The sequence below is a fragment of the Oncorhynchus mykiss genome, chromosome 17 (assembly GCF_013265735.2).
Source record: "Oncorhynchus mykiss isolate Arlee chromosome 17, USDA_OmykA_1.1, whole genome shotgun sequence".
Lineage (NCBI taxonomy): Eukaryota > Metazoa > Chordata > Actinopteri > Salmoniformes > Salmonidae > Oncorhynchus > Oncorhynchus mykiss.
The window spans coordinates 45,390,167-45,411,836 of NC_048581.1; the positions used below are offsets into that span (position 1 = coordinate 45,390,167).

At 42.6% G+C, this 21,670-nt stretch overlaps 1 protein-coding gene across 8 annotated transcripts in view; it reads right to left on the reverse strand.

Moving 5' to 3' along the window:
• Window positions 1-21,670, reverse strand: part of LOC110493953 (tensin-2) — an 80,773-nt gene that overhangs the window by 34,364 nt on the left and 24,739 nt on the right. For 5 of the 8 annotated variants that reach the window (XM_036949974.1, XM_036949973.1, XM_036949972.1 and 2 more), the window contains one exon: window positions 8,314-8,363. In XM_036949974.1, the coding sequence (XP_036805869.1) occupies window positions 8,314-8,363 (50 nt within the window). The remainder of the gene's footprint in view (window positions 1-8,313; window positions 8,364-21,670) is intronic. The other 3 variants (XM_036949975.1, XM_036949971.1, XM_036949977.1) reach the window with 1 other exon arrangement.

The following is a 21,670-nucleotide window of genomic DNA, read 5'->3' on the forward strand; positions in this document are numbered from 1 at the left end:
TGACACCATCTAAAATATAATATCCACCTCCATAATGACCCCAAAATTATTTTAACATATTGGACCATGCATATAGCCTATGCATGGTTTGCATTATCAGATGTGCCATTAGCAATAAGCATTATCACCTGCAGCCCAACAGATGCAGCATAGGGGCTATAAATACATATGTTGAAGCATGGTGCTTTTCCATCTGCATTTATCCCATTACCCCCATTCGGACATCCTGATTGATATTAGAATGAATCATGATTAAAAAATATATTATTAATAATTATTGTATTACAAAGTATGTCATTGCCCTTTTAAGATGCCATTGCCCCTTCAAGAGCTCTGTTGCTCAGCTGCGCCTAAACCATCACAAACCATCCTAAACCATGCTTGAAACTCTGGTTGTGTGGTTGTAACTGCATTTTTTAAATGATGTCACGTGTGCAATTGTAGGCGTAAAGAAATAAACAAATTAACAATGGAAAGCTGGGATCCCCCTCCAAAAGACAAAAGTGTTCTTCCTGTGATTGCATTAAGACATTTTGTGCATTGACTGCTTGCATAGGCGGAGCATTAGTTTCAAGTTAGGGGGAAGCTAAACAATTAAAAAAATATATATATATAAAAAAAAAAAAAACACATTTATGATAAAATACTATTCCTAACATGATGAGTAGATTGGAGAGTCATAAATTAGGTTAATAATATAACCCACTGGGCACACCACCACCATTTCAACATGGATAATTGGGTAATATTTGGTTGAGACGTTGATCAATGAGATTAAAACCCATATACATCCACTCAAAAAGAAAGCCAAAAGCTAGCTGAATTTCCAATGTGTTATCACTATGCTTTCAACCATCTAAATGCACAACCAAATTCCACTGGAAAAACAATGTCGGATTTTTGGTTTGGCTGTCACCCAGATGTCTATCTCTGCACTTCCAACCATTTAAAAGCACAGCAAAGTTAAAATGGGACTACAATGTAAGATATTATGTTTATTTATACAACAGATGAATGAATGTAATGATCACTGTGCTTCATCTAATAGCAGAACCAAATGACTTGGATTGCAGTTAAAACTACAGTGCTTTCAGAAAGTATTCACACCCTTCTTCCATATTTTGTTGCGTTACAGCCTGTATTTAACATGATTCAATTGAGATTTTTGTCGTCATAGGCCCCATTATGTCAAAGTGGAATGATGTTTTTTTTTTTTTTATGACAAATTAATTCAATTATGAAAAGCTGAAATGTCTCGAGTCAATAGGTCTTCAACCCCCTTGTTTTTCAAAGCCTAAATAAGTTCAGGAGTAAAACCTTTGCTTAACAAGTCATTTAATAAATTACATGGACTCACCCGGTGTGCAATAATAGTGTTTTGAATGACTACCGCAATCTCTGTACCCCACACATACTACTATCTGTAAGGTCCCTCAGCCGAGCAGTGAATTTCAGACAGATTCAACCACAAATACCAGGGAGGTTTTCCAATGCCTAGCAAAGGGCACCTATTGGTAGATGGGTGAAAACATTGAATATCCCTTTTGAGCATGGTGAAGGTTTTAATTACACTTTGGACGGTGTATCAATACACCCAGTCACTACAAAGATACAGGTGTCCTTCCTAACTCAGTTGCAAGAGGAATGACTTTAAAACAGTTAGAGTTTGATGGCTGTGAAAGGGTCAAATGGAGGAAGTCCAGGTCTGGCCAACCAAAGTCTACAACCTAATACATCTCCTTCGAATGTTCAAATGTTGTTGCTTTGACAACCAAACACAATTCAATATCATTACATTTGAAATGAACCAGAGCTGGAAACCCTAGGCCTATTGTATTGTCTATTTTTAGTTGAATTCTGGGTTGAATTGGAACAATGGCTGTTGATGACTGCAAAAGATATCTAGGCCTAAAGAGAATTATTGATGATATGACTGTATGGTCACATTTCATTTGCACTGTTAAACCTACCCTTTGGAATGACTTCGATAACAACAGTGAATCTATTTAGTTTTTAAGAGGAGATCTTTATGGTAGCACATTGGTAATAGTCAGTGACAAATATCATGGCTGGGCTTGGTTAAAACCTTGGGTGGGAGGCCAAAGGGTAGCTGTAGATAGATCAAATTCTCCACTAGGAGGTACTTCCCAGTCTAGTTTTTTTTCTGACGTTGGATAGAACGTTGAAGATCTGACGTTGTTTTGAAGGTACAAATTCACCATATTTCGTACAAGGTTTTTCTATGTTGAACTTTCACCCTCAAAACAAGTTTATTTTAATTACACTTTTTCAAAATCCAATATATTTTGCACATAGATTCCACATCACAATACGTTGACAGATTACATCGAAACAACCTTGATTCAACCAGTTGTGCCCAGTGGGAACTGACTCACTGTTAGCAAAAAAAAATACCGTTCTGCTTTTCCTCTCCTTTCTTAGCACACATCCAGAGCTCAGCCCCAGCTCGAGGGAAATGTTTTAGGAGGAGCCAAGAGAAATATGAGAAAAAAACATGGCCTTTTATAAACATATTTCATGCAATTCCATGCCACTTTTATTCCATGACTGAAGACAATAGCAGAACTTTAATAGCACAAAAGTGACAGGGTAGGCTACTCTGCTAACACGGACAAACTAAGATCAACAAAAAACTGCCTCGTCTTTGAACGCAACCATCTAATCAAGACCTATGAAAATGGGATACATGTTGTAGACTATGATGTCCATCTACCCTGGAGGAGGAAATTATTGTCCCAAAAAAAGCTTTCCAGGAGCACGGACTCGCCCAATGATAGACAGTGAATATGCGCACTCACCGGTGATATGGCCGATGCCATCGGCTATAGTGCCAATACGATAAGCTACTGTTAGCTCAATAACCTATTGCGAGTTCAGGATTTTGATAGCCTAACTAAAGACCAGTTCGTTTTTTCTTTGTCTCCTCTTTTTTCCCCAGCCACAGTATCTTGAAATACTACGATAGGCTTAGGCTTATTTTAGATGCTTTTCACCAACAGCCGCAAATCAACAATCAGCTATTTACCCAAATTGCGTGCTTATACCTTGGCGATTTAAAACAATCCACAGCTATTTAAAAAAGCTATAAAAAAAAAGAAGCTAATGATCTTCTGTGCCTAAATCATGCTCTCTGGTGGATTTAATGTATTTTTGTATAAACAGGAGTAATTATATGGCAAGTTAAATTCCATTTAGCCTATTGGACACGACACCTGTGACTGCTTGGACCTCAGAATACATGTTTCCCTTCCTATCCGGAGTGGGACAGAAAAATAACCTCTACCTCATCAAAACAAAGGAGCTGATCGTGGACTTCAGGAGACAGCAAAGGGAGCACGCCCCCATACACAGACGAGGCCGCAGTGGAGAAAGTGAAAAGGTTCAAGTTCCTTGGCGTACACATCACTGATAATCTGAAATGGTCCACCCGCACAGACAGTGTGGTCAAGAAGGCGCCTCTTCAACCTCAGGAGGCTGAAGAAATTCGACTTGGCCCCTAAGACCCTAAGAAACCTTTACAGATGCACCATTGAGAGCATCCTGTCGGGCTGTATCACCGCTTGGTACGGCAACTGCACCGTCCGCAAACGCAGGGCTCTCCAGAGGGTGGTGCGGTCTGCCCAACGCTTCACTGGGGTCATACTGCCCTCCGGGACACCTACAGCACCCGGTGTCACGCGAAGGCCAAGAAGATCATCAACGACCTCAGCCACCCGAGGTCAGTATATGTGCATCAAATCTTGTACCGAGAGACTGAAAAACAGCTTCTATCTCAAGGCCATCAGACTGCTAAATAGTCACCACTAGCCGGCCTCCGCCCGGTACTCTGCCCACAACTTCAGTCATTGTCACTAGGCGGCTACCTCCTGGTTACGCTAACATGCACCTTAGAGGCTGTTACTCTATGTACATAGTCATGGAACACTGGTCCCTTAAATAATGTTTCCATACTGTTTTTACCCACTTCATACATACAGTGCCTTGCGAAAGTATTTGGCCCCCTTGAACTTTGCGACCTTTTGCCACATTTCAGGATTCAAACATAAAGATATAAAACTGTATTTTTTTGTGAAGAATCAACAACAAGTGGGACACAATCATGAATTGGAACGATATTTATTGGATATTTCAAACTTTTTTAACAAATCAAAAACTGAAAAATTGGGCGTGCAAAATTATTCAGCCCCTTTACTTTCAGTGCAGCAAACTCTCTCCAGAAGTTCAGTGAGGATCTCTGAATGATCCAATGTTGACCTAAATGACTAATGATGATAAATACAATCCACCTGTGTGTAATCAAGTCTCCGTATAAATGCACCTGCACTCTGATAGTCTCAGAGGTCCGTTAAAAGCGCAGAGAGCATCATGAAGAACAAGGAACACACCAGGCAGGTCCGAGATACTGTTGTGAAGAAGTTTAAAGCCGGATTTGGATACAAAAAGATTTCCCAAGCTTTAAACATCCCAAGGAGCACTGTGCATGCGATAATATTGAAATGGAAGTAGTGTCAGACCACTGCAAATCTACCAAGACCTGGCCGTCTCTCTAAACTTTCAGCTCATACAAGGAGAAGACTGATCAGAGATGCAGCCAAGAGGCCCATGATCACTCTGGATGAACTGCAGAGATCTACAGCTGAGGTGGGAGACTCTGTCCATAGGACAACAATCATTCGTATATTGCACAAATCTGGTCTTTATGGAAGAGTGGCAAGAAGAAAGCCATTTCTTAAAGATATCCATAAAAAGTGTTGTTTAAAGTTTGCCACAAGCCACCTGGGAGACACACCAAACATGTGGAAGAAGGTGCTCTGGTCAGATGAAACCAAAATTGAACTTTTGGCAACAATGCAAAACGTTATGTTTGGCGTAAAAGCAACACAGCTGAACACACCATCCCCACTGTCAAACATGGTGGTGGCAGCATCATGGTTTGGGCCTGCTTTTCTTCAGCAGGGACAGGGAAGATGGTTAAAATTGATGGGAAGATGGATGGAGCCAAATACAGGACCATTCTGGAAGAAAACCTGATGGAGTCTGCAAAAGACCTGAGACTGGGACGGAGATTTGTCTTCCAACAAGACAATGATCCAAAACATAAAGCAAAATCTACATTGGAATGGTTCAAAAATAAACATATCCAGGTGTTAGAATGGCCAAGTCAAAGTCCAGACCTGAATCCAATCGAGAATCTGTGAAAAGAACTGAAAACTGCTGTTCACAAATGCTCTCCATCCAACCTCACTGAGCTCGAGCTGTTTTGCAAGGAGGAATGGGAAAAAATTTCAGTCTCTCGATGTGCAAAACTGAGAGACATACCCCAAGCGACTTACAGCTGTAATCGCAGCAACAGGTGGCGCTACAAAGTATTAACTTAAGGGGGCTGAATAATTTTGCACGCCCAATTTTTGATTTGTTAAAAAAGTTTGAAATATCCAATAAATGTCGTTCCACTTTATGATTGTGTCCCACTTGTTGTTGATTCTTCACAAAAAAATACAGTTTTATATCTTTATGTTTGAAGCCTGAAATGTGGCAAAAGGTCGCAAAGTTCAAGGGGGCCGAATACTTTCGCAAGGCACTGTATATACTGTATTCTAGTCAAGGCCTATCCTATTTAACCATTGCAATACTACTCTTCAGATATACTACATATTCTATCCATATCCTGTCTATACATCCCATCGCGCACACACATACATATTCAAGGATTTTTCTTTTTCCTATTTTCTACTTTATAGAATAATAGTGAAGACATCAAAACTATGAAATAACACGTAGTAACCAAGTGATGAACAAATCAAAATATATTTTATATTTGAGATTCTTCAACGTATGTGTCAGGAATTCCCCAGGGTAGCTGTTTAGGCCCCTTGTTTTTTAAATCTTTACTAACGACATGCCACTGGCTTTGAGTAAGGTCAGTGTGTCTATGTATGCGGTCAACTCAACACGTCAGCTGCTACAGCGACAGAAATGACAGCAACACTTAAAGAGCTGCAGTTAGTATCGGAATGGGTAGCAAAGAATAAGATAGTCCTAAAAATGTACAAAACTAAAAGCATTGTATTTGGGATAAATCATTCACTAAACCCTAAACCTCAACTACGTCTCGTAACGAATGATGTGGAAATTGAGCAAGTTGAGGTGACTAAACTGCTTGGCTGTGCTGGTTTGGCAGAAGCTAATGGGGATCCCTAATAAATACATTGCATCCGGGAAGTATTCAGACCCCTTCACTTTTTCCACATTTTGTTAATTTACAGCCTTACTATAAAATTGTTTTCCCTCCTCATCAATCTACACACAATACCCCATAATGACAAAGCAAAAACAAGTTCAAACTACATTTTTAACTGAAATATCACGTTTCCGTAAGTATTCAGACCCTTTACTCCGTACTTTGTTGAAGCACTTTTGGCAGCGATTACAGCCTCGAGTCTTCAGGGGTATGCCTGGCAAACCTGTATTTGGGGAGTTTCTCCCATTCTTCTCCGCTGATCCTCTCAAGCCCCGTCAGGTTGGATGTGGAGCGTCGCTGCACAGGTGTTTTCAGGTCTCTCCAGAGATGTTCGATCTGGTTCAAGTCCGGGCTCTGCCTGGACCACTCAAGGACATTCAGAGACTTGTCCCCAAGCCACTCATGCATTGTCTTGGTTCATGCATTGTCATTGACCCCCAGTCTGAGGTCCTGAGCGCTCTGGAGCAGGTTTTCATCAAGGATCTCATCAAGGATCAAGGATCTCTCTGTACGTTGATGACGGAGGCCACTGTTTTCTTGGGGACCTTCAATTCTTCAGAAATGTGTTGGTACCACAGGTAACACAATCCTGTCTCAGAGCTCTACAGATCATTTCTTTAACGTCATGGCTTGGTTTTTGCTCTGACATGCGCTGTAAACTGTGGGACTGAGGTGGGTGCCTTTCCAATCAATTGAATTTACCACAGGTGCACTCCAACAAGTTGAAGAATCATCACAAGGATGATCAATGGAAACAGGATGCACATAATGGCAATTTCAAATCTCATAGCAAAGGGTCTGAATTTGCTTTGTCATTATAGGATAGATGTCTTTTTTCTTCTACCCCATTTCTTCTCCTTTCATTTCATGGTATCCAATTAGTAGTAGTTACAGTCTTTTCTCATCGCTGAGTCCATACGGACTCGGGAGAGGTGAACGTCGAGAGCCACGCATCCTCCGAAACACAACCCAACCTAGCCGCACTGCTTCTTGAAGCCAGCCACACCAATATGTCGGAGGAAACACCGTACACCTGGCGCCCTGGTCAGAGTGCACTGCGCCCGGGCCGCCACAGGAGTCGTGAGTGCACGATGAGACAAGGATATCCCTGCCGGCCAAACCCGGACGACGCTGGGCCAATTGTGCGTCGCCCCATGGGCCATCCCGGTCGCGGCCAGCTGCGACAGAGCCTGGGCTCGAACCCAGAATCTCTGGTGGCACTGTATGTTTTGCGACCAATAAAACTGTATTTGATTTCATAGATCTTGTAAATTGGATGTGCCTCAAGATGAATATTGATCTCTCATAGAACACACAACAAGCTGTGAGTGCACGATGAGACAAGGATATCCCTGCCGGCCAAACCCGGACGACGCTGGGCCAATTGTGCGTCGCCCCATGGGCCTCCCGGTCGCGGCCAGCTGTGACAGAGCCTGGGCTCGAACCCAGAATCTCTGGTGGCACTGTATGTTTTGCGACCAATAAAACTGTATTTGATTTCATAGATCTTGTAAATTGGATGTGCCTCAAGATGAATATTGATCTCTCATAGAACACACAACAACAAGCTGTGTAGGTAAATAGGTAAACTATTCCACTATGGGGTTGTCTGATTTTGTTTTAATAACATTACAAAAATAGCAGCACTGGAAAGTTAAATCTTAACTAATAAAGTATAAACTTTGAATTACTTTGCTAGTAGCTACAGTAGGCTACACCGCTATTTGAGTTGAGCGCCCTAGTGGTGCGTGTTATATAATATTTAGTTCCCTTCAGCTGAACATCGGAGTGTCAGCATAAATCATGCATGTCAGTGCAGTACACACAATGTAACAGATGTGTATTTATTTGAGAATACAATTATTTTGACATTTATTTCGCAGAACAGACATGCTTCTGTTTGAAGCGGACATCTCCAAAACGTCCATATGATGGAAATCTGTCGGAGAGACAGACAACTTTAACCAGATTATATCACTGGCCTCATTTATCACTCTCTGCTATTGATTGAATCAAGTCCTTTACTACAGAATATAAAAAGCATTTGGTACCTGGGAAGGAAGATCCTCTTCTTATGGGACAGGGACTTAGTAGACCCCTGCTGAGAAAAAGGCATAAAGAGAGAGAACACATTACTAAAGTTGTACAGTTCAAAACCATAGAAATAAGAATGATACAGTGCCTTCGGAAAGTATTCAGACCCTTTCACTTTTTTCCACTTTGTTACATTATAGGATTATTCTAAAATTTTGTAAATAGTCCCCCCCCCCTCATCAATCTACACACAATACCACATAATGACAAACCAAAAACAGGATAAGAAATGTAAAAAATTAAACGGAAATATCACATTTACATAATTATTCAGAGTCTTCTTGGGTATGACGCTACAAGCTTGGCACCCCTGTATTTGGGGCGTTTCTGCCATTTGTCTCTGCAAATCCTCTCAAGCTCTGTCAGGTTGGATGGGAAGCGTCGCTGCACAGTTTTTTTCAGGTCTCTCCAGAGATGTTCGATCTGGTTCAAGTCCGGGCTCTTGCTGGGCCACTCAAGGACATTCAGGGACTTGTCCCCAGCCACTCCTGCATTGTCTTGGCTGTGTGCTTAGGGTCGTTGTACTGTCGGCCTGAGGTCCTAAGCGCTCTGGAGCAGGTTTTCATCAAGGATCTCTCTGTTCTTTGCTCCGTTAGCTAATTTTAGCTAATTTTTCCGAACATATTTTCTTATTTTGTTGCTTGTTTTGTCTCCCATTCAGCATTTCAGTTTTCCTTTCTTTTCTTTTCAATGTAAAACATGTACATTTAAATATTTGTAGGATACATTTTTTTCAGCAGCTTCTGCTAAATTTTTGAACTCTTTCTTACCCTTTTCAAACATGTGGAATGTGCCACCTTGAAAGAGTCTTGGTTAAGGCATGTTTGACCGTAAGGGTTCACAAAACCTTCTCTGGAGCCAGTGAACAAGCATTTTACATGTCTGTAAAGGAATGCCGCTTCTGAAGTGGGACTAACATCCATCACTACCATAAACACAACACAGCACATCAATAAGCAACATGTATTGTCATCAGGGAAACAGTACAGAACCTTCTATGCTGTAGCAGAATTCTGCTGTCTGAAAGGGTACAGACGCGGGCGGCACTCATTAAAATTGTCTGAAGGTTATCAAATGTCACTATCGACACGTTACTGTAGTGGTGTTCTATGTCTGTAAAGCAGTGGTCACCAACCGGTCGATCGCGATGACTAGAGAGAGATTCAATGAATACAGCAAAGAGCTGCTATGTTATGAGTTATGGTTTAAGTTATTCGGAACTGTCAACACTTTGTTCAACACTTTTATAAGCCCCAAAATGCGCGTTCTCCCTACTTCCACTCACGCCACAACCAGCGACTGCAATAAATAAGTATAGCTACTTGAGTTTTTTTTTAAATCAACCGGAAGACTGCCCCCTTTTTCTCAGAGGAGGGAGAGTGGAGAAACAATGAGTCGGGTGCAGAGCATGTGAGCGGTGTGGTTGGAAATTCCGCTCATGGAGCAGTGAGTCCATTCCTACCGCTCTGCTAAAACCTTTCTGCGCTCACAGGAAAGAAATATGCCTTCGATTTATTCATTAAAATCACAATTTAACCAACGCCCATATAAACTCGTAAAAAAAAGAAACGTCCTCTCACTGTGAGCTGCGTTTAGTTTCAGCAAACTTAACATGTGTAAATATTTGTATGAACATAAAATTAAACGACAGACAAACTGAACAAGTTCCACAGACATGTGACGAACAGAAATTGAATAATGTGTCCCTGAACAAAGGGGGGGGGGGGGGGGGGGGGGGGGGGTAAAAATCAAAAGCTCCCAAGTGGCGCAGTGGTCTATGGCACTGCATCTCAGCTAGAGGCGTCACTACAGACAACCTGATTCGAATCCAGACTGTATCACAACCGGCTGTGATTGGGAGTCCCATAGGGCGGCGCACAATTGGCCCAGCGTCGTCTGAGTTTGGCCGGTGTAGGCCGTCATTGTAAATAAAAATGTGTTCTCAACTGACTTGCCTCGTTAAAGGTTAAATAAATGCAATTTTTTAAAAGTAACAGTCAGTATCTGGTGTGGCCACCAGCTGCATTAAGTACTGCAGTGCATCTCCTCCTCATGGACTGCACCAGATTTGCCCGTTCTTGCTGTGAGATGTTACCCCACTCTTCCAACAAGGCACCTGCAAGTTCCCGGACAATTCTGGGGGGAATGTCCCTAGCCCTCACCCTCCGATCCAACAGATGTGCTCAATGGGATTGAAATCAGTGCTCTTCACTGGCCATGGCAGAACACTGACATTCCTGTCTTACAGAAAATCAGCCATACTGCTCGTTCTGTGCGTGGTGGCATTGTCATGCTGGAGGGTCATGTCAGGATGAGCCTGCAGGAAGGGTACCACATAAGGGAGGAGGATGTCTTCCCTGTAACGCACAGCGTTGAGATTGCCTGCAATGACAACAAGCTCAGTCCGATGATGCTGTGACACACTGCCCCAGACCACGACGGACCCTCCACCTCCCGCTCCAGAGTACAGGCCTCAGTGTAACGCTCATTCCTTTGACGATAAACGCGAATCCGACCATCACCTCTGGTGAGACAAAACCGTGACTCGTCAGTGAGGAGCACTTTTTGCCAGTCCTGTCTGGTCCAGCGACGGTGTTTTTTTCCCCATAGGCTACGTTGTTGCCAGTGATGTCTGGTGAGGACCTGCCTTACAACAGGCCTACAAGCCCTCAGTCCAGCATCTCTCAGCCTATTGCAGACAGTCGGCGCACTGATGGAGGAATTGTGCGTTCCTGGTGCGTTCAGGCAGTTGTTGTTGCCATCTGTACCTGTCCCGCAGGTGTGATGTTCGGATGTACCGATCCTTTGCAGGTGTTGTTACACGTGGTCTGCCACTGTGAGGACGATCAGCTGTCCGTCCTGTCTCCCTGTAGCGCTGTCTTAGGCGTCTCACAGTAAGGACATCGCAATTTATTGCCCTGGCCACATCTGCAGTGCTCATGCCTCCTTGCAGCATGCCTAAGGCATGTTCACGCAGATGAGCAGGGACCCTGGGCAACTTTCTTTCAGTGTTTTTCAGAGTCAGTAAAATGGCCTCTTTAGTGTCCTAAGTTGCTAGCATCAAAGCTATCACCGCTGCTCTTTCCCTCCCTCTGACTGACCATCAGATGCAGGCCCTCAGCTAATTATGCTCACTCAACTGTGCCTCACTAGTAATAAAACAAATGTATAATTTTTTTAATGGTCTGAGAAAAATAACATAGACAGGGCAATTCAGTCATAGCCAATATGCAGTGATAATGTATTGGGCCTATAGCCTACTGCACAAACCTCATTGCTACAGAACTATTAAGGCCTAGGCTTACGTTTTTTTAAGTCATGTTTAAAATTAAATCTGAGTGGTAAATCTCGGGCTTGGATTTTGACTCAAAGTAATCTCGACTCAGAAAAGGTTGGTGACCACTGCTGAAAAGGGTCTCTCTCTCTCTCTCGATCTCGCTCAACAGCTGGACAGGAAATACTGCTGCATTCATGCTGTCATCACAGATTTCGCCTTCCACATGACAGACCAGTGGGGAATGACGCCAGACTGTCACACACACAGATATATGCACTGCACGGATATACAAACTGCATCATGTCCCAGAGAGGCAGAAATTAATCTGTCGAAACTGCTTTGTAGTCCTACACTGAAATGTGCCGTATACTATACTTCACAACCTGTGATAATACAGAATGTATGTAGTCATCGATGTTCAATGAATGAGGCGCAGTAAGTGAGCAAGTGCGCACTGCACACATTGGAGAGAATTACAGCCCTTATGTCATAATTGATTCTGTTTGGTATTTCACACTTGTTAAGCCTGTTTAAGACTAACAATCTATTAACATTTTTCAATTCGATCTGTTTATTGTTACAACTAGAGGGTACACTGCCACACCATCCCTCCTCATCTGAGGGAGGGAGGGGGGAGTACAGGGGTAGAGTTGGGCCAAAATAAACACCAGATTACGTCTCTCTCCCTAGCTGGCAATTAGACAGGCGTTTACTGAATGCACAAAGGCCTCCTCTTCATTCCTTATACGTATGACCAAATGTGAAGATAGAAAACACAAGCCAATATACATTTACAAAAGCACCAAGCACAAAATGCACACTGTCCCATACAGACACACACACACATATACAATACCAGTACACTGGTATTGTACTGGACTCCCTTTTGCCTCCAGAACAGCCTAAATTCTACTGATAGGAGTGGAACCCAGGGTGGTCTCTGCTGCAATAGCCCATCCGTGACAATGGCCGATGAGTTGTGCGTTCAGATGCCGCTATTTGCCTGTTTGTAGGCAACCTGATAGCTTGCACGATTCTTGCCATTCTCCATCAACAAGCTGTTTTCACCCACAGTACTCCCACTGACTAGATCTCAACCCTAATCGCTTGTTTTGCCCATTCTAACATTCAAACAGTATCTGAATGCATCAATGCATGTCTGCCTGCTTTATATAGCAAGCCACTGCCACGTGACTCACTGTCTGTAGAAGCGAACCATTTTTGTGAACGGGTTGCGTACCTAATCAACTGGCCACTGAATGTATGTTCATGTGTGTACAGTCTTCGTCTTTGTCATCTTTGTGTGTGTGTGTGTGTTTTCTTCTGTGTGTGTGTCCTTGTGAATCTGGAATGAAGAGGCCTCAGTCACACGCACATAAGCTGTGTACCAGTTTTAAGAAATCAATACCATATGGTTAAGCGCTGTTGTTTTACAGACTACTGCACACACGTCAATATCAGTGGACCACAATGTACAGTAAAAAGGAGCCACAGTAACATACTGACCCTAACTGAGTACAGGGGAATGATATTATACCCATATAAACTCATCTCTGCCGTTTTGTGATTAGACTAAATCTAAATTAGACTAACTCTAATCTTAGTTTTAGACACAATGCAGATGACTGGAATGAAAACATGTCAGGGAAAAATGTGAAGAGGGGTGATATGAAACTAAACGGAGTCGGAAAGAGAAGACCAGAAACAAGAACAGGGAGGGGGACAGGGAGTGAGGGATGGAAAGAGAGATGGAGGGGAAGGTAGAGAGAGAGAACGCAATAGAGGATATGGAGATATTAATAGAGAGATGTATACAGTGCATTCGAAAAGTATTCAGACACCTTGACTTTCCCCCCATTTTGTTACGTTACAGCCTTATTCTAAAATAAATTACATGTAAAAAATACATCCAAATACCTCATCAATCTACACACATTACCTCATAATGACAAAGCGAAAACAGGTTTAGACATTTTTGTATTTAGACCCTTTGCTATGAAACTCGAAATTTGATCATCCTTGAGATGTTTCTACAACTTGGAGTCCACCTGTGGTAAATTCAATTGATTGGACATCATGACTTGGAAAGGCACAAACTTGTCTATATAAGGTCCCACAGTTGACAGTGCACATCAGAGCACTTCAACCCTATACTATAGGGCTGTATCACAGCCTGGCACAGCAACTGCAGAGCTTGCAACTGCAGGGCTCTCCAGAGGGTGGTGCGGTCTGCCAAACGCATCACCGGGTGCAAACTACCTACCCTCCAGGACACATACAGCACCGGATGTCACAGGAAGGCCTTCCACCCTGGTAGCAATATATGGCAGCACAATAGAGGCTGCTGCGCTATATACCTAGACTTGGAATCACTGGCCACTTGAATAATGGAACACTAGTCACTTTAACAATGTATAAATATTGTTTACATACTGCTTTACTCATCTCAGATGTATATACTGTATTCTAGTCAATGCCACTACGACATTGCACAATCTAATATTTATATATTTATTTTAGATGTATTGTTGTTAATTGTTAGATACTAATGCATTATTGGAGCTAGGAACACAAGCATTTTGCTACACCAGCAATAACATCTGCTAAATATGTGTTTGTGACCAATAAAATTTGATTTGTCCATAGCGCTCCAAGACAGGATTGTGTCGTGGCACATATCTGGGGAAGGGTACCAAAACATTTCTGCAGCATTGACGGTCCCCAAGAACACAGTGGCCTCCATCATTCTTAACTGGAAGAAGTTTGGAAACACCAAGAATCTTTCTAGAGCTGGCCGCCCGGCCAAACTGAGCAGGGAGGGCCTTGGTCAGGGAGGTGACCAAGAACCTGATGGTCACTCTGACAGAGCTCCATAGTTCCTATGTGGAGATGGGAAAACCTTCCAGAAGGACAACCATATCTGCAGCACTCCACCAATTAGGCCTGTATCGTAGAGTGACCAGACAGAAGGCTCTCCTCAGTAAAAGGCACAGGACAGCCCACTTGGAGTTTGCCAAAATGGCACCTAAAAACTCTCAGACCATAAGAAACATTCTCTGTTCTGATGAAACCAAGATTGAACTGTTTGGCCTGAATGCCAAGTGTCATGTCTGGAGGAAACCTGGCACCATCCCTACAGTGAAGCATGGGTAGCAGCATCATGCTGTGTGGATGTTTTCAGAGGCAGGGACTGAGAGACTTGTCAGGATCGAGGGAAAGATGAACAGAGCAAAGTACAGAGAGATCCTTGATGAAAACCTGCTCCAGAGTGCTCAGGACCTCAGACCGGGGCGAAGGTTCACCTTCCAACAGGACAACGACCCTAAGCACACAGCCAAGAGAACGCAGGAGTCCCTTTGGGACAAGTCTATGAATGTCCGGACTTGATCCCGATCGAACATCTCTGGAGAGACCTGAAAAAAGCTGTGCAGCGACACTCCACATCCAACCTGTCAGAGGATTTCTTTATTTAATCTTTATTTAACTAGGCAAGTCAGTTAAGAACACATTCTTATTTACAATGACGGCCTACCCCAGCCAAACTCCGACAACGCTGGGCCAATTGTGTGCCCCCCTATGGGACTCCCAATCACGTCCGGATGTGATACAGCCTGGATTCGAACCAAGGACTGTAGTGATGAATCTTGCACTGAGATGCAGTGGCTTAGACTGCTGTGCCACTTGGGAACTTGAGAAGATCTGCAGAGAAGAATGGGAGAAATTCCCCAAATACAGGTGTGCCAAGCTTGTAGTGTCATACCCAAGAAGACTTCAAGGCTGTAATCGCTGCCAAAGGTGCTTCAACAAAGTACTGAGTAAAAGGTCTGAATACTTTTGTAAATTTAATATTTCAGCTTTTTCTTTTTAATAACCATTTTTGGCTTTGTCGTTATGGGGTATTGTGTGTAGAATGATGAGGGGAAAACATATTTTATCCATTATACACTGCCTTCAGAAAGTATTCTTACTCGACATTTTCACATTTTGTTGTGCAACAGTCTGAATTCAAAATGGATGATTTTTCTCACCCATCTACACACAATACCCCATAAGGGCAAAGTGAAAACATGTTTTAATGTTTTGCACATTTATTGAAAATGAAATGTATTTACGTAAGTATTCACATTCCTGAGTAAATACTTTGTAGAAGTACCTTTGGCGGCAATTACAGCTGTGAGTCTTTCTGGGTAAGTCTAAGAGCTTTTCACACCCGGGTTGGTTGTCAAATTGGTTGTTGGATCATTGTTAGACAACCACTTTCAGGTCTTGCCATAGACTTTCAAGTAGATTTTAATCAAACTAACTCGGCCACTCAGGTACATTCACTGTCTTCTTGGTAAGCAACTCCAAGGTTGATTTGGATTTGTGTTTTTAGGTTATTGGTTTTAGGTTATTGTCCTGTTGAAAGGTGAATTAATCTCCCAGTGTCTGGTGGAAAGCAGACAACCACGTTTTCCTCTAGGATTTTGCCTGTGCTTAGCTCCATTCTGTTTCTTATTTTTTTTTACACTGAAAAACTCCCCAGTCCTTAATAATTACAAGCATACCCAAAACTTAAAATACATTTAAAATGTTAGTCACATGCTACCGAATAAAACAGGTGTAGACCTTAGTGAAATGCTTACATACAAGCCCTTAACCAACAATGCAGTTAAGAAAAAATACCTAAAAAAAAGAAGAAATAAAAAATAAAAGAGCAGCTGTAAAATAAAAACAGTGAAGCTATATACAGGGAGTACCGTTCCAGAGTCAATGTGCAGGGCACTGGTTAGTCGAGGTAACTGAGGTAATATGTACATGTAGGTAGAGTTATTAAAGTGACTTTGCATAGATAATAAAACAGAGCATAGCAACAGCGTAAAATACGGGGGGGGGTGGGGCAATGCAAATAGTCTGGGTAGCCATTGGATAAGAAGTTCAGGAGTCTATGGCTTGGGGGTAGAAGCTGTTTAGAACCCTCTTGGACCTAGACTTGGCGCTCCGGTACCACATGATGTGGACACCTAGGAACTTAAAGCTCTCAACCTGCTCCTCCACAGCCTCGTCGATGAGAATGGGGGTGTGCTCGGTCCTCCTTTTCCTGTAGTCCACAATCATCTCCTTTGTCTTGATCTGAATTCCTCCCTATAGGCTGTCCTGTCATTGTCGGTGATCAGGCCTACCACTGTTGTGTCATCGGCAAACTTAATGACGGTGTTGGAGTCATGCCTGGCCATGTACTCATGAGTGAACAGGGAGTACAGGAGGGGACTGAGCACGCACCCCTGAGGGGCCCCCGTGTTGAGGATCAGCGTGGCGGATGTGTTGTTACCTACCCTTACCACCTGGGGGCTTCCCGTCAGGAATTCCAGCATCCAGTTGCAGAGGGAGGTGTTTAGTCCCAGGGTCCTTAGCTTAGTGATGAGCTTTGAGGGCACTATGGTGTTGAATGCTGAGCTTTTGTCAATGAATGGCATTCTCACATAGGTGTTCCTTTTGTCCAGGTGTGAAAGGACAGTGTGGAGTGCATTAGAGATTGCATCATCTGTGGATCTGTTGGGGCGGTATTGGAGTGGGTCTAGGGTAGTGGTGTTGATGTGAGCCATGACCAGCCTTTCAAAGCACTTCATGGCTACAGATGTGAGTGCTACCTTATTGTTTTTGGGCACAGGGACTATGGTGGTCGGATTGGAACATGTTGGTGTTACAGACTCGGACAGGTTGAAAATGTGAGTGAAGATACTTGCCAGTTGGTCAGCGCATGCGAGGAGTACATGTCTTGGTAATCTGTCTGGCCCTGAGGCCTTGTTAATTTTGACCTGTTTAAAGGTCTTACTCGCATCGGCACCGGAGAGCGTGATCACACAGTCGTCTGGAACAGCTGATGCTCTCATGCACGCTTCAGTGTTACTTATCTCGAACCGATCATAGAAGTAATTTAGCTCGTCTGGTAGGCTTGTGTCACTGGGCAGCTCTCGGCTGTGCTTCCCTTTGTAGTCATATAGTAGTTTGCAAGCCCTGCCACATCCAACAAGCGTCGGAGCCGGTGTAGTACGATTCAATCTTAGTCCAGTATTGACGCTCAAGCGCTCCAAGCGCTTGAGTCTGTGTCTTGGGGTCATTAAGGGCTTTCTTTTGGCAACCCTTCCAAAGAGCCTGTGGTTGTGGAGGTGGCGTCTGATGGTGCTTTTTTAAACCTGGTGACCCCAAGACGCCACCAAGGCCTGGAATTCTTTCACGGTGATTCTTGTGGATTTTGTTGCTTCTCACCATCCTCCTCCCTATCCTGGACGCAAAATGCATTTGCGTCCTCTACCCGTGAGGTTTTCAAATGTTCCATATCTTTTGAATTTATTTAAATTTGCCCTGACAGTGTAATCGTTTGTGGATCTTCTTGTAGCCATTACCAGATTTATGAAGGGTTACGAACATCTGTCCCTTCTGAATTGCCAGTTCTATTCTTTTGTTCATGGTGTTGGATGACAAAAGGATATTGCATGCGTTACCCCATTTTTTTACCCTAGTGGAAAAGGAAGTGATGTAATGGCTCAATATAGTTTCTTAACACTTAGATAAACTTAAGTGGAATTTACAGTGCCTTGCGAAAGTATTCGCCCCCCTTGAACTTTGCGGCCTTTTGCCACATTTCAGGCTTCAAACATAAAGATATAAAACTGTATTTTTTTGTGAAGAATCAACAAGTGGGACACAATCATGAAGTAGAACGACATTTATTGGATATTTCAAACTTTTTTAACAAATCAAAAACTGAAAGATTGGGCGTGCAAAATTATTCAGCAGCCCCTTTTACTTTCAGTGCAGCAAACTCTCTCCAGAAGTTCAGTGAGGATCTCTGAATGATCCAATGTTGACCTAAATGACTAATGATGATAAATACAATCCACCTGTGTGTAATCAAGTCTCCGTATAAATGCACCTGCACTGTGATAGTCTCAGAGGTCCATTAAAAGCGCAGAGAGCATCATGAAGAACAAGGAACACACCAGGCAGGTCCGAGATACTGTTATGAAGAAGTTTAAAGCTGGATTTGGATACAAAAAGATTACCCAAGCTTTAAACATCCCAAGGAGCACTGTGCAAGCGATAATATTGAAATGGAAGGAGTATCAGACCACTGCAAATCTACCAAGACCTGGCCGTCCCTCTAAACTTTCAGCTCATACAAGGAGAAGACTGATCAGAGATGCAGCCAAGAGGCCCATGATCACTCTGGATGAACTGCAGAGATCTACACCTGAGGTGGGAGACTCTGTCCATAGGACAACAATCAGCCGTATATTGCACAAATCTGGCCTTTATGGAAGAGTGGCAAGAAGAAAGCCATATCTTAAAGATATCAATAAAAAGTGTTGTTTAAAGTTTGCCACAAGCCACCTGGGAGACACACCAAACATGTGGAAGAAGGTGCTCTGGTCAGATGAAACCAAAATGGAACTTTTTGGCAACAATGCAAAACGTTATGTTTGGCGTAAAAGCAACACAGCTCATCACCCTGAACACACCATCCCCACTGTCAAACATGGTGGTGGCAGCATCATGGTTTGGGCCTGCTTTTCTTCAGCAGGGACAGGGAAGATGGTTAAAATTGATTGGAAGATGGATGGAGCCAAACACAGGACCATTCTGGAAGAAAACCTGATGGAGTCTGCAAAAGACCTGAGACTGGGACGGAGATTTGTCTTCCAACAAGACAATGATCCAAAACATAAAGCAAAATCTACAATGGAATGGTTCAAAAATAAGCATATCCAGGTGTTAGAATGGCCAAGTCAAAGTCCAGACCTGAATCCAATCGAGAATCTGTGGAAAGAACTGAAAACTGCTGTTCACAAATGCTCTCCATCCAACCTCACTGAGCTCGAGCTGTTTTGCAAGGAGGAATGGGAAAAAATTTCAGTCTCTCGATGTGCAAAACTGATAGAGATATACCCCAAGCGACTTACAGCTGTAATTGCAGCAAAAGGTGGCGCTACAAAGTATTAACTTAAGGGGGCTGAATAATTTTGCACGGACAATTTTTCAGTTTTTGATTTGTTAAAAAAGTTTGAAATATCCAATAAATGTCGTTCCACTTCATGATTGTGTCCCACTTGTTGTTGATTCTTCACAAAAAATACAGTTTTATATCTTTATGTTAAAAGCCTGAAATGTGGCAAAAGGTCGCAAAGTTCAAGGGGGCCGAATACTTTCGCAAGGCACTGTAATTCCTGGTTCAATTTTGGTAGATGTTATTTACAATAATATTTAAGGATGCCATTAATTGTGAAACCTTGATATGGAGGACATTGATTTTTAATTAAATCAATAAATTATTTTGTTGGGTTCCATTTAAACATTAATAAAGTAAGGTATTTTTCACATCTCCATAATTATATTGTTTAAGTATTGTTTGTGCATTGCCAGTCAGGGGTGCCAGTAATTTTAGAGCCCACTGTACTTTGTGCATGACAGGTAATTTTTCAAACAATTGTTTACATATTATTTCACTTATATGTCACTATAATCACTATTCCAGTGTGTCAGAATATTACATATGCTAAGTTGACTGTGCCTTTAAACGGATTGGAAAATTTCAGAAAATGTCATGGCTTAAACAAGCTAATGAAGCTAATCATTTGAGTCAATTGGAGGTGTACCTGTGAATGTATTTCAAGGCCTACCTTCAAACTCGGTGCCTCTTTACTTGACATCATGGGAAAATCAAAAGAAATCAGCCAAGACCTCAGAAAAAAAAAGTGTAGACCTCCACAAGTCTGGTTCCTCCTTGGGAGCAATTTTCAAACGCCTGAATGTACCATGTTCATCTGTAAAAACAATAGTACTCAAGTATAAACACCATGGGACCACGCAGCCGTCATACCGCTCAGGAAGGAGACGCATTCTGTCTCCAAGAGATGAACGCACTTCGGTGCGAAAAGTGCAAATCAATCCCAGAACAGCAGTAAAGGACCTAGCGAAGATGCTGGAGGAAACAGGTACAAAAATCTATATCCACAGTAAAACGAGTCCTATATCGACATAACCTGAAAGGCCGCTCAGCAAGAAAGAAGCCACTGCTCCAAAACTACCATAATAAAACCAGACTACAGTTTGCCTCTGCACATGAGGACAAAAATCATACTTTTTTGGAGAAATGCCCTCTGGTCTGATGAAACAAAAATATAACTGTTTGGCCATAATAACCATCGTTATGTTTGGAGGAAAAACGGGGAGGCTTGCAAGCCGAAGAATACCCATCCCAACCGTGAAGCACGGGGGTGGCAGCATCATGTTGTGGGGGTGCTTTGCTGCAGGAGGGACTGGTGCACTTCACAAAATAGATGGCATCATGAGGCAGGGAAATGATGTGGATATATAGAAGCAACATCTCAAGACATCAGTTAAAGCTTGGTCACAAATGGGTCTTCCAAATGCACAATGACCCCAAGCATACTTCCAAAGTTGTGGCAAAATGGCTTAAGGACAACAAAGTCAAGGTATTGGAGTGGCCATCACAAAGCCCTGACCTCAATCCCATAGAAAAGTTGTGGGCAGAACTGAAAAAGCGAGTGCGAGCAAGGAGGCTTACAAACCAGACTCCGTTACACCAGTTCTGTCAGGAGGAACGGGCCAAAATTCACCCAACTTATTGTGGGAAGATTGTGGAGGGCTACCCAAAATGTTTGACCCAAGTTATACAATTTAAAGGCAATGCTACCAAATACTAATTGAGTGTATGTAAACTTCTGACCCACTGGGAATGTGATGAAAGAATTAAAAGCTGAAATAAATAATTTTATCTACTATTATTCTTACATTCTTAAAATGAAGTGGTGATCCTAACTGACCTAAGACAGGGAATTTTTACTAGGATTAAATGTCAGAAATTGTGTGAAACTGAGTTTAAATGTATTAGGCTAAGGTGTATGTAAACCTCCGACTTCAACTGTACATACGGTCACTGTGGGGACGACGTCATCGATGCACTTATTGATGAAGCCAGTGACTGATGTGGTGTACTCCTCAATGTCATCAGAAGAATACCGGAAGATATTGCA